The 14,475-nt window shown below is 34.9% G+C and overlaps 1 protein-coding gene across 7 annotated transcripts in view; it reads right to left on the bottom strand.

Annotated features, from left to right (window-relative positions):
- LOC125661063 (calcium-transporting ATPase type 2C member 1-like) overlaps positions 1-12,398 on the bottom strand; it is a 35,970-nt gene extending 23,572 nt beyond the window's left edge. For 2 of the 7 annotated variants that reach the window (XR_008799626.1, XM_048892950.2), the window contains exons 1-3: positions 12,287-12,398; positions 1,852-2,067; positions 797-886 (exon numbers count right to left, since the gene is read on the bottom strand). Coding sequence is in view for 6 of the 7 variants with exons in the window: in XM_048892950.2 (XP_048748907.2) it covers positions 797-886; positions 1,852-2,067; positions 12,287-12,316 (336 nt within the window). In the remaining variant the exon portion in view is untranslated. Of the gene's footprint in view, positions 1-796; positions 887-1,303; positions 1,314-1,851; positions 2,068-2,196; positions 2,396-4,182; positions 4,269-5,430; positions 5,554-8,193; positions 8,219-12,286 lie in introns of those variants that run through there. The other 5 variants (XM_048892955.2, XM_048892960.2, XM_056152753.1 and 2 more) reach the window with 5 other exon arrangements.
- Positions 12,399-14,475: the final 2,077 nt, after the last annotated feature.

The following is a 14,475-nucleotide window of genomic DNA, read 5'->3' as shown; positions in this document are numbered from 1 at the left end:
TATTCTGGATTTACATGAGAGCTTATTCCCAATACAGTTCTTATTCTGGTTTTACAGGAGAGCTTATTCCCAATACAGTTCTTATTCTGGTTTTACAGGAGAGCTTATTCCCAATACAGTTCTTATTCTGGTTTTACAGGAGAGCTTATTCCCAATACAGTTCTTATTCTGTTTTTACAGGAGAGCTTATTCCCAATACAGTTCTTATTCTGTTTTTACAGGAGAGCTTATTCCCAATACAGTTCTTATTCTGGTTTGCATAGATGTTGGTCTAGTGTGAGAGGAAATCCGAGTACCTGGAGAAAAATTGCGTGTCCGAGTGGACAACCACAATACACACAACCACTGGTGCTATCGAGGAAGAGATGCTGGTGCAGCATCACTGCACTGATTGATCACTCTGACATGCATGTTGGAAATTGCACATTACAAATGGAGTTATGAACAAATATACATTAACATAAATTTTACATTTAAGAAATAAATTTCATTTTCGAAAATACTTGGTGGCAGCAACTGTGATGCAGAGCGCTACATGAAAAGAATGACCGACACGAAACATTGTGGTTCATACCCTCATGTATTTACAAAATTAAAATTTATTTTTTATATTTATATTCTACTTTCTGTTCTGTCAGAATTTCCAGTCATGAAAACGGTCATACTATATTCATGAAAATTTATACATACATTATTCACATCTGCATCACAATCATGAGGAAATGGCTATCATTGCAATAGGTAAAGATATTGAAGGCTAAACCATTAGAAATGTCAATATTTAATGATGGCTCACCACAGTGATGCTGACTGCATCATCAAACTGCTTCATCAAAATACTGACGAACGCGGAACCCAACAGCAGCAAAATCATAGGATTCTTGAACTGAAAAACAAACACAACAACTTATAATCACTGCCCTTGCTTCTCATGATGTGAAGGGTAATCTGATGGTCAGGAGATTCACATCCGTGTTTCATTTGGCATTGCCCTGTCATTTATTTCCTTCTTCTTCCATGAGAGTCACATCAAAAATTTGACAATTAATACTAGAGAATTTGTAGAATTCACATAAATCCCTTTTTATCTTTATAACAATCACTTAACCAAAAGTACTGTTTAACAAAATGTACTTATTATCATACCACTCTACCTGATCAAGATATTTTGCACTTTACCTAATGAAGGTATTTTCCACTTTACCTTATTTATGTATTTTCCACTTTACCTAATCAAGTATTTTCCACTTTACCTAATCAAGGTATTTTCAACTTTACCTGATCAAGGAATTTTCCAATTTACCTGATCAAGGTATTTTCCTCTTTACCTTATCTACATATTTTCCACTTTACCTTCCAAGGTATTTTCCACTTTACCTTATCTACATATTTTCCACTTTACTTGATCAAAGTATTTTCCACTTTACCTGATCAAGATATTTTCCACTTTACCTTTTCTGCATATTTTCCCCTTTACCTGATCAAAGAATTTTCTACTTTACCTGTTCAAGATATTTTCCACTTTACCTTATCTGCATATTTTCCACTTTACCTTATCTGCATATTTTTCACTTTACTTGATCAAAGTATTTTCCACTTTACTTGATCAAAGTATTTTCCACTTAACCTTATCTATGTATTTTCCACTTTGTCTGATCAAGGTATTTTCCACTTTACCTTATTTACTTATTTTCCACTTTACCTTTAAATGTATTTTCCACTTTACCTGATCAAAGTATTTTCCACTTCACCTGATCAAGGTATTTTCCACATTACCTTATCTACATGTTTTTCACTTTACCTAATGAAGGTATTTTCTACATTACCTTATCTACATATTTTCCACTTTACCTGATCAAGGTATTTTTTCCACAGGGGTTCCTCGTTGTTGATTTGAAAGTCGTTGACACCATACAACACCCTCCTCCTGTTGGCTTCCGTGGTATGCAGTCCTGTACTGTTGTTAGTCCTCAGACGAGCCTCAACCTCTGTGTAGGGCAGGATGGCCGCCTGGGAGGGGGGCATTGACGTCATCATGTTGCTTGGGTCCTCTTTCACAAGCTGTGTCTGTCATAGCAAGCACAAATGAATCAATGTGCAATTCTTACAACAATAACTTCAATGACTTCACTCTTAATACATTAAGTTAATGTTCCAAAGGTGCCCATTAAAAAAAATCACTAAATTTCCACTTACTCAAAAATTAAGGATTTAAATCCATCTTAAATGTTATATAACACGTGAACTCCCATCATCTCAGAGCTTACTGTTCAGATTTCGATATACATGTACATAATCAACTGGAAAATGAAATATTGATTTAGAAGAATGCTATATGTCAAAATAATTACATGTGTACCAATAACACCTGGGTACTGAAAAACATTTACAATCTTTTTAAAATATCTCCATAATCTTTCATCAATGTGTCTAAATAATGCCTGTGATTGCTGTTGTATGTTAAGGACTGCTATGAAATCTTTACTTTAGTAGTTGTGTTATAAAACAGTATATACCATATATCCCAAAGTAAATGATATTTGTGTATATATCAAAGAAATGAAATAAAAAGCTGTACTGGACTAATGCCCCATGGGACTGACCCCCCACCCCCCCAACGGGACTGATCCCCCCTTAAAGTAGGGGTCTAGTAGCGTGACGTCATTTCCGGATCGAACTCTGGTATTGGTTCACGTACTATTATTATCAAACGTATTTTTACATTTACCTGGATGTTTTTTAATTTAGAAAATGAATACAATAACACTCAATCACTTATATTTGAGTAGACTATGGCTCCAATCGTCTTTCCATTTTTTGTCATCTAATTCACACATAAAACCAGAGGTACATATTTGTTTAATTGATATACAGGGGTATTACATGTTAAAATTATCTGTAAATTAAAAAAAATTCATGATATGCGATAATGCACTTGTGGAAATAAATAAAACAATTCTGCACTTGTTATATATTTGTTATCTTGTTATATATTTGTTATCTTCTATTATGTGAAAATCATCTTCAAAATGGCTATTTTGGCCAAAAAATGTAAATATAAATTGAGATGCTGTGAAAATATTATGCTGAGAAAGGGCAGATTTTTTAAATGTATTTTAACAAGCATTCATACATGAACATAATATGTGAGTTTGAATGAAAAATCACAAGTCAAATTTTTAAAATATTCATATTAGTGGTGTTGCAGTGCCGTATTTTTGACTGCCGAGGGCCTGTATTGAATTCAATTTTGTACCACCATTATTAAAAAACATGAAACTGTGTTAAAATTTCACTTTTAATTATTTAGTTAAACATATTTATTTAATATTTGAGGAAAAAAATTGCAGCATCATACCTCAAACAAAATTTTATGGACATATTCTAGGACTTCTTCAATGAATTCTGATATTGCCGTTTGACAAATGGGGGTACACGTAATAAAAATACCATAATTTACTCATTATACTGACAACCCCCCATTTTTTTGTTTTTATCATACCCTCAAATGAACAATCTAAGTATTTAAACTCAAATTTTTGAGAAATCACATGTAGGTCCAGGACTAGGGACCTACCTTAAGTGAAGCATATTCAAAATACAGCACATCTCTTGGAACATTCAAACAATAGTCTTTATATACATTTTTATTTTTACTAGACTATGATTCTAATTGACTTTCTTGGTTAAATGACCTTTTGGTTACGGCCAAAACACACCATGTAGCCATAAGTAAACTACTGTCTGAAGTCTGAGCTGTAATTGCTTCTCCATCATAAAATCATGGTCCAGACAAATTTTTTTAACTTATATTTCCCAGTGACCTTCACCCTGGCCAGATGACCTAGGTCAGGGTCATATTCCATATCTTTGTGTAAACAGCTCCTAATGCCTCTAACCCTTACAAAGTTATAGCCCAAACAAAAAATCGGACAAAAGGACAGACAGACATGGTATTCGTATAAAACCAGCCATTTTTTAGTGGATCTGCAGAGTCTGATTATAAAAAGTTCCAGAGGTAGAGGTTAGATCAGTATTTGAAATATTACAGATAAACGTGAATGTCAATGCTAGATGCCAATCAGAAAATCATAAAGCTGAGTTTGACTTCAGTTTGTCATAACTCAGATTCAATAAAGATCATTGATTATAAGGGAATAAAAGCAGACAGGGTTTGCGAACCTCCACCAAGTATCTCCCGCCTCTCTCCACCTGCACACGCTGTTCTCAGGACTGAAAATTTAACCAGCTCTCGCTAATCATGAATTCTGAAAATTTGAAAGGAGTTGAAGCTGTGGACGTTCAGTATGTAATAATTGTGTCCACAGATGAACACATACAAACACGGGACTGAAAACAGAACCTCAATGTCTTCTAAAGACTGTCTGCACTATGTCTAACAACAGAACCTCAATGTCTTCTAAAGACTGTCTGCACTATGTTTGACAGGTTGACAGTCTTCAATATGGTACATATTTTACCAAAAACAAGAAAATAAAAAAAAAAACTTTTAAATTTTACTGCATGTAACTAAAATTTTCTCTTTGCTCTAAGGCCATAAGAATTAACCATGCAATGCATAAAAATCATCATATGAAAAATGAAAATGAACAGATCAAAAACACTTTCTTGGAAACTACAAGGATCAAAACCAGCGAATCTAGGCTCTCCAAATGTTATCATATCATTCTCATCTGCTTTATTAATAATCTCCCTTTGGCTGTGACTGCATCAGTTCACAAATTAACCACAAAAAACAAAGAAACAACAAATTAAAAAAAAAAAAAAACAACTAAACAATGTTCAATTAAAATTCAATGTGAACACTCATCACCACTTATTTTCTGACAAAAACACAGTAAAAATTAAGAGGATAAAAATCAAACTGAACCGTCAAAAATTCGTCATCAGTATCTGAAATATAACTTCTCTCAAGAACAAGTTAATTAGACTGGACAAGTCCTTGGCATTTCCCCAAGTATATGTTCAAGCTCCTGAAGTGTGTTGAGCTGGTTTCCCTACTTGATTATTGTCACTGAACTATGTCCTATGCGTGCTCTGCTGGATTACAGTCAGGTGATCTGGCTTGCTACCCCCAACAGCGTTTTTATTTAAGGAGGAATGCTAAATCAGAGAAATTTGATGTGGATGAAAAGTGGAGGATATGTACAGCAATATTCTGAAATTGAAGACTTTGAAATTTACTTTATTTAGTTAAAAACTGCAGTTTTAGCAGAAGATAATTTGAAAAAAATTTAAAACCCCTGCTGGACTCGAACCTGCAATCTATAGTTCAGCAGTTGATGAGCTAACCTACTGAGATACTCAGTAAGCATTTTACTAAAAAAGAAATAGACAAATACTGCTGATATTTCTATTTTCATTCATGTTTTAAAAGAAGGTCAGCCATTATGATGATGTAGTATATACCTCCTTAAGGTACAGATTCACCACTCTTGCACAATGGGGGTTGACATTCTTATCCAAGTAAAGAACATACTCATCATCAATGGTGCCAACACACAGTTGTACAGCAGTGCTCTGATCTCACATCTGAAGCAGGGAAAGATTTGTTTTTATCATGTAACTGTCTGTGGTATTGTCGGCACTGATGTTTGCTCAATCCATTACCGAGCCTCCACCTGACATGTTCAGCAGCACAACCTTAATCTTTATAAAATTCTTCTTTCTCTACATGTGTCTCTGACTGTTAATTAAGATTTAAGACAAAATCAAAACTCATCTGTCCACAGCGCTCCCTGGATAGGAGATGGGTCCTAGTTAACACGATCCTGAAGAAACTGGAGATGAATTGCAATGTTCTATGATAAAAGACAGGCACATAGTGGGAGGCAATGAGCTGAGGAGATGACAATGGAGCTGGATAGAACACATGCTATGAAGGCGACGACTGTGAGACACCAGAAGGGAAAAGGGCACAAAAGAGAACGAAAACAACCTGGAGAAGGAGAGTAGAAGCAAAAAGAAGGATTGCAGGATGGAGAAGCTGGAATGAGGTCAAGATGGTAGCAATAGAACAGAGTGGTTTGGAGAGAAAGTGTCACAGCCTTATGTGCCTTCTGGCGTGGAGAGAACCAAGTGCAGTCCTGTATCATGAATTCCTGTTTCACAACGTCTGTGAGGAGATATGTATGCCCACAGCACTATGCTAACTCTCTGTTGATGACATGCATTTTCCCTTGGCGTAATTAGTTTCTTTTGACACTGTTGTCAAAACATTCTATCAGACATTCAGTAACAAAATGGTTAGCACCGAGCTGTGTCCCCCAACACCGAGCCTGGTCCCCAAGGTCTCTGATTGTGCAGTTAACACCGAACCTGGTCCCCAAGGTCTCCGAATGAGTAAGTATCCAGAATCCACCATACCAATGAGCTTTCCTTCTATGGAACATACTAAATACCAAAAAACAATTTTTTTTTACCCTGTATTGAACACAGTTCCCTATGAATTTCACTACCAATAAGGACTCCAGACAACCAATCACAGAGTCACGTGACTAGGGCCAAACTATTGATAACCAAAACTGTTAACTAATGAACACAAATCAAGAGTGAGTTTGATTGCATTACTGTAGACCAAATATAGTGGCCCTAAGTTTTGTTGTTGAATATATCTGTGTAGTTATGTGTCTGAGAGACTGGATTCTCCTGATCATTAAGTAATTCTTGTGTCTTTTTATTCAGAACATTATTCTGTGTAGTTATGTGTCTGAGAGACTGGATTCTCCTGATCATTAAGTAATTCTTGTGTCTTTTTATTCAGAACATTATTCTGTGTAGTTATGTGTCTGAGAGACTGGATTCTCCTGATCATTAAGTAATTCTCGTGTCTTTTTATTCAGAACATTATTCCTTATTATCAATAGAGGATATATCTGTGTAGTTATGTGTCTGAGAGACTGGATTCTCCTGATCATTAAGTAATTCTTGTGTCTTTTTATTCAGAACATTATTCCTTATTATCAATAGAGGATATATCTGTGTAGTTATGTGTCTGACAGACTGGATTCTCCTGATCATTAAGTAATTCTGGTGTCTTTTTATTCAGAACATTATTCCTTATTATCAATGGAGGATATATCTGTGTAGTTATGTGTCTGACAGACTGGATTCTCCTGATCATTAATAATTCTTGTGTCTTTTTATTCAGAACATTATTCCTTATTATCAATAGAGGATATATCTGTGTAGTTATGTGTCTGACAGACTGGATTCTCCTGATCATTAAGTAATTCTTGTGTCTTTTTATTCAGAACATTATTCTGTGTAGTTATGTGTCTGAGAGACTGGATTCTCCTGATCATTAAGTAATTCTTGTGTCTTTTTATTCAGAACATTATTCCTTATTATCAATAGAGGATATATCTGTGTAGTTATGTGTCTGACAGACTGGATTCTCCTGATCATTAAGTAATTCTCGTGTCTTTTTATTCAGAACATTATTCCTTATTATCAATAGAGGATATATCTGTGTAGTTATGTGTCTGACAGACTGGATTCTCCTGATCATTAAGTAATTCTGGTGTCTTTTTATTCAGAACATTATTCCTTATTATCAATAGAGGATATATCTGTGTAGTTATGTGTCTGACAGACTGGATTCTCCTGATCATTAAGTAATTCTGGTGTCTTTTTATTCAGAACATTATTCCTTATTATCAATAGAGGATATATCTGTGTAGTTATGTGTCTGACAGACTGGATTCTCCTGATCATTAAGTAATTCTGGTGTCTTTTTATTCAGAACATTATTCCTTATTATCAATAGAGGATATATCTGTGTAGTTATGTGTCTGACAGACTGGATTCTCCTGATCATTAAGTAATTCTGGTGTCTTTTTATTCAGAACATTATTCCTTATTATCAATAGAGGAGACAGAGTAATATTTCAGTCACCAAAATTTGCTTCATAAAGTTTTCAGATTTGTAGCTATTCTACAAAAAAAAAAATAATAATAATTTGTGTGCTGAAAAGAAAAATAGAAATTGACAAAATTGCTGATCAGAAAATCTCTTTGTTGCCAGTGTTTCACATTCTATATCGATATTGTAAATGCTGCCCTTTTTCTCCATTCCTTTACCAAGGGTGATACAGAAGCAAATTATTGTACACAATATACATATGAACAAAGCATTGTACAGCAGCATGCATCGAGTGTTGATATGCTTACCATGTCTATAGATAACAAGTCAATCCTGTCAATATAAAGACACAAAAAGGTAGGTGTAGTCATGCATGAACCTTAAATTCAAGAATTAAAATTTACCTTCTAAAAATAGCAAAGAAATTAGTCATTAAAAAAAAAGAAACACAGACCATATTCATGCTGCAAAATATGCCCAACCGATACATTCTGTACTACAGTCACATGATCAAAGAAAGGATTAACATTCAAATGAAGCATTCTTTAGTCAAATTATGTTTTTTATACTGAAGCATTTCATAAATTTTCATGCAAAAAAATGCATGTGCAGGAGAGTATATATTAGTGAGTATTAATAAGATGTTAGATCTAAGTTTGCTTTGTTAAATATCAAATGAAGAAAGATTAGTTACACAACTTGAGAAACAAACCCAACCCCATGGGGAACATGTTCACGAAGTTTGATCAATGATGGTCCAAGTCTTAGAAAAACTGTTTTCCTTCTTGGTTACCCATGGAAGTCTGACCCTGACCATGAAAACGTGTTCCAGGTTTGATTATCTTAATCTTATTTGTAGTACTCTTTTTTTCTCACATCATCACAAATGTGAGACAGCCATGTGAGATTTTTCTGTCTTACACTGCTACTATGTTATTGATTGTGACGTCATGTATCTATGATTTACGTTACATGAAGAAGTAAAATATTTTGTACTTTTTTTCTTCAAATTTCAATTTAATATAGCTTTCTGAGGAGCATCCTTAGGTTTTTTTTAGCCTACACATTGAGTGTAAACCATTTTCGAGTATGTTCTTTCTGATCATTTCATTAGTTTTTGCATTTAAGTTCAAATGAGGATTTTGATGATTTCATATCTTCTCAACATGCTCAAAGCTCCTGCAATAATGCACTAAACTGCAGATAAAATGTGAAAAAAATATTCCTTCATCGTTTACTCATCTTAGACTGTGAATCTTGTGCCCTCTGTGGAATTTTCCAATCCCATTCACGAACTAATGAGGATTCTATGAATTTTTCCCACAAGGTGCTGCATCTTCCAAAGTCAGGGATTTCTGATCCGCTCCACTCCACATAAACGTTTATGTGGAAGCGGAGCGGATCAGAAACCCTTGACTTGGGGAAGATAAAGGTGCATAGTGTATCCAGTTTGATTATCCTAGCCTTATCACTACTGTTTCTATCTTGTTTTGTGCCTGCAAAATTACCCCAAGTAAGTATGAACTTTGACCTTTAAAAACAAAAGGCTTTCTCCTCTAATCATTGTAAATGTGTACAATCTTGTTCTGTACCTAAAAATCACCCTTTTAACATTCTGAGTTTAAACTTGACCTTTGAAAAACAATAGGCTTCTTCCTCTACTCATTGGGAGAATGTGTACCATGTTTGATGATTCTAGCCTTATAATTACTGTTCTTATCTGGTCCACAAAATGCTGACAGATGCACAGATGGATACATGCACTGTGACATACCAAATATGACCTTCTATGATGGGCATATAAAAAAAAACCACAGCATACAATCTTCAGACATAAAAATACTGTGTATAATATACATTGGATCTACCAATATAAACAATAGATAATACAATATAAAATGACATTCTTGTTTGTATTTCTGATGGATTTTTTAATTATTATTTTTGAAAAAATAATTAAAGTCAAATCTTATGTAAAGCTTTCTCCCTACCATGGGGATCCAGGTTAGAATAGGTCCTCAGTGCCCCTTGCTTGCCATAAGAGGCAACTAAATCGGTCAGTCTTTCGGATGAGACCGCAAAAACCGAGGCCCTGCGTCACAGCAGGTGTGGCATGATAAAAATCCCTCCCTGCTCAAAGGCCGTAAGTATCGAGCATAAATGGCCTAAATTTTGCAGCCCTTCATCGGCAATGGTGACATGTTTCCATATGAGTGAAATATTCTCGAGTGGTACGTTAAACAATATACAATCAATCAATCTTGTGGCCTCATCCAAAACTAAGAAAGAGGGTATAATATGAATCTTGATGTTTGCTAATGAGTTTGACATATTATACCCTTGTGGTTCTTTGAGCAGAAATTTTTTAATGAATTTCACAAATTTTTCCATTTCAGTCCTCATCCCAGGATATTAGTGTACACATACTTGAATTTACACTACATGGGGATGCTTGACAATCAATTCTACATACTGTAGCTTTGTTGTTCTTTATCAGAGGGTTTTAATATATTCTATTGCAAGATTTTAAGCTTTTCTCCAAGACCCAAAAGTCTAAAGATGTAAACAAATTTTAATCTACACTATGTAAAGGTGCTTCATAAATTTCTTTTGTGAGAGGATAAAACTCAGTCTGCATTCTGGTGAGCTCCACACCTACAGGCTGCACCAAAAAGTCAACTTGATACTCTCTAATGTAAATGAGAAGGTCCTTATCAGATCTATACAACGTATTACTCTGAAGATATCTTTCCCTAAACTTTCTCATTTCTCTTTCCAGTCTTTCTGAATAATGGGAGGTCAAGATCTCAGCTACAGAACTGTAGCTCTCTGGGGGGGGGGGATAGACCAAACGACTACAGATCCAACAGGTTTGTAGTGTAAACGCATTGTTAGTTCATATTCTCCCAAATTGTACTCATTTTATGCATGACCTCTGACCCTGGTCTATTCCTACGTCACCTTATCCACCCTGCTTGAGCGTGAGTTCTGAGGATAGACCAAAGGACTACAGATCCAACAGGTTTGTAGTGTAAACGCATTGTTAGTTCATATTCTCCCAAATTGTACTCATTTTATGCATGACCTCTGACCCTGGTCTATTCCTACGTCACCTTATCCACCCTGCTTGAGCGTGAGTTCTGTTTGCCCCTTCCTTAGAAGCATACCTTTATTTAGTCGTCTGTTGTCTTCCATGTTTAGTTAAGGTAAGACACCAGATATTTATATGTAATTTCTCGGCTACACAACGGGTTTTTAAAAAAATCCCCAAAACTTTATAAATTTAAGGTGTACATTTTCTTGACACAATGCAAGAAGATCTCCACCTTGAAATATTAATAGAGGGCGAAGGGCCGTGAAGGCGGAGCTCTCCCTATAGGTAACACGTATATACATGTTTAAAAGAAAAATATAGGAAAATAATGAAAAATTAAACCATACCTATGGAACTTGAAAATTTTGGTACTAATGGCGTCAATTCGAATACTATCGCGTGGACATGTATTTCTCCATTTTGAATCTCGTTTACCCTAGTTCACGTCGTTCTGAGATGTTACATAAAATTCGTAAAAGCATGTAAATCTTATTTTCTTAATCATATATAATCACTCCACCATTCACGCCATGTTTGTTGTTGTGGTTCAGACGCTATGTTTGTAAATTTGCTAAATAACGACGCTGAATATGACGTAACAATGTACTGTTTACATCAATTGCGTTATATTTCCCGCATTCAATATATAAGCGGATCAAATATCCAAAATTAGGATGCTTTGATACAGCTCCGTCCTCGTGCTAACTTCGGGTTGTTTTTGTTCTGTTTTGGATATTGATACTAATGCCAACATTTGTTTGCTTCGCCCTCAAACACGGTCACACCGTAAAACATATTATCATCTGAGAATCCCAAGTACATATCTCTCTAGTGTGGCAAGACATACCTTCAAATATCTAACAAAACCACACTCAAACAGAGAAAATTTGGTTTGAATAAAGTTTGCTTGTTTATGTAGATCTGGTTGTGTTATGCTTCCCCTCTGTCCCATATGTCATAACATTCAGTCATTCACACCTGTAGGTAATTTTTCTCTAACTCTTACAGATTTCAAGATAAATTAACCATTTTTTTTATTGCACTTCAGTCACTTATGGAACTTAGATTACTACCATTAAAACGAAGTTTGAATCATTTATTAACAAATTTGCAGGAACTTGATCTATTGCCAAACACTAAATTTTGCACAAGTGAATAATGATGTTAAAATATACCATGATACCCCAATATTTAGACATGACTTATGACATCAGCTAAGCCAAGTGTGTACTGTACTTCAGTTCGAACATCACAAATCATATATATAACACTCCACAGTATATGGAATAAATTGTTGTGTTACTTACGATTTCTTTATTCACGAAAGAATTCTGCATTTTTTCAATATTCGAAACATTTTTTACATCTTCTGGTTTTTTCAATGCTTCGGTTTGACACCTAACCGGAACATGTACTACATTTACCTCCTATGAACAAGAGTCGTGTTTCAACATAGATAACTTGTACATATATCAGTTCCTGCCTGATACGTTCAATTTTTTTCTTTCTTTCATAAAATAGTAAAACTCCATCATGGATAGATTAATAGTCTAAAGTTATAGTCAGTTTTCAACTCATTCTTAATTTACAATATATTGGCCCAAAAATTTAAGAATTAAGGAGTCACATAAAAAAGTGTCCCGTTATAGATAGAACTTTTCCCCCCCTCACATTCTTTAAGATTTTCAATAAAACATCCTTTAACAGAAAGATAGAAGATTCTTCTTGCAAGACCACAGGCACTTGTTTCTGTAAATAAGTTGTGATCTCTGTGTTATTATTAGTATACAGAGGTCACAACTTATTTACAGAAACAAGTGCCTATGTGCAAGACCTAGAAACGATGTTTCAATGGGGAAAAGCGTGAAGTTCAAATCAGAGAAATCAAGAACATATGGTTTTAAAAACAGAAACAACAAATTAGATGATGTCGACGATGAAGCTGACCAGATCCTGGTCACCTCAGTTGCCGTAAACCCCCACCCCCCACCCCCGGACGATCATGGGAGTGATGATTTAATTAATGCGCGCAATGATTAAATGATAGCTCTCTTCAATTAAATTAATATGATATCATAGCTGATGTAACATGCAGGTCAGCACCTTCCGGAGGACACGAATTGAAGAAAATTTGCATTTATGTATACGAAATCAAAAATTGTGGTAAATTGTACAAACTTGGAGAAAATGCATACATTTTTGTTTAAATTTCTTGATATTTTAGAGAACATTGATTCTGACAATTAAAAGAGAATTTGTTGGACAAACACCATTCCGTCCTCGAACAAACTCTGTCATTACTTTATCCAAGTCAATGGGGAGCAAAATCTGTCATGACTTTATCCGAATCAATGGGGAACAAAATCTGTCATACTTTATCCAAGTCAATGGGGAACAAAATATCCAAATCAATGGCGAACAATATCTGTGAGAGAGAGGGGGGGGGTGTTGTTGCAATTATGTACACGTGATTTGCCCCCCCCCCCCAACCCCCAACCCCCCACCACCTAAGAGTAGGTGTTGTAATCTTTCTCCCTGTGGCTTTCTGCATGCTGCACGATTTTCATGGGTCTTGGAATATATATCTGTTGTTTCCACAAATATTTCTAGTGAAATTAATCGTAAAGAATAAAGTGAAATATTATCACTTGGTCAGAATTTTTGCCACATAATTTGCAAACGAACTGCTATCCCCCCCCCCCCATCAATTTTCAGGCCCCTAAAGGGAGTTCGTATTAAGTGCCATTGCGTATTATATTCGGCAAAATACGGTATCTTTTTTTTTTTTTTTACTTTGCTTAAGTAAAACTGTGAAAAGTTAGTTTTTCCTTTAAGCCGTGAATATCAAATTAAAATGGCGATATTTCCATTTAAAATGATCAAAAGTGCCTAAAATTTGAGCCGAGCCCCCCCCCCCCCCCCCCCCCACCCCACAATAATACATACATACAAACAAGTAAAGAAATGAAATCGACTTAGAAAATATTTAAAATTGTTCTGGGATAGAATATAAAAGTGCTTCAAATGCATCTGTAATGATTTCCCTAATATCCACAATTAATCTTTATATATCTATGAATTAGCAGTTTTCTTAAACTGTTGACATTTAAAATTTGTCATTTCAGTAAGTTTTTATTAATTTTCATTATTCTGTTTAACGAAAATGTGTGATTTTTTAATGTTGATGTATAGTTCTGTTTTTGTATGTCTGACATCTTTAAAAAGGTGGCAACATATACATTTTCTTTGGTTATTGATTAAATTAAACTATATTGAGTGGAAATTAATACAGTTTTTCCACTTTTAACCATTCATATTGATAAGTCAAATGAGGATCGATCCACCTTAAGGATGTATGCGTAAAACATCGAAAAGTTTGAATGCATGTATATAGGAAGAAACTAAGAAGAGGAAACAGTTACGGATCCGCCACAATTATGTCACGTGGATCCGCCACAATTATGTCACGTACATATGATTTTAACATTTCTGAACA

The sequence above is a fragment of the Ostrea edulis genome, chromosome 1 (genome assembly GCF_947568905.1).
Source record: "Ostrea edulis chromosome 1, xbOstEdul1.1, whole genome shotgun sequence".
NCBI classification, from domain to species: Eukaryota; Metazoa; Mollusca; class Bivalvia; order Ostreida; family Ostreidae; genus Ostrea; species Ostrea edulis.
This window is presented reverse-complemented; position numbering and strand designations above follow the sequence as displayed.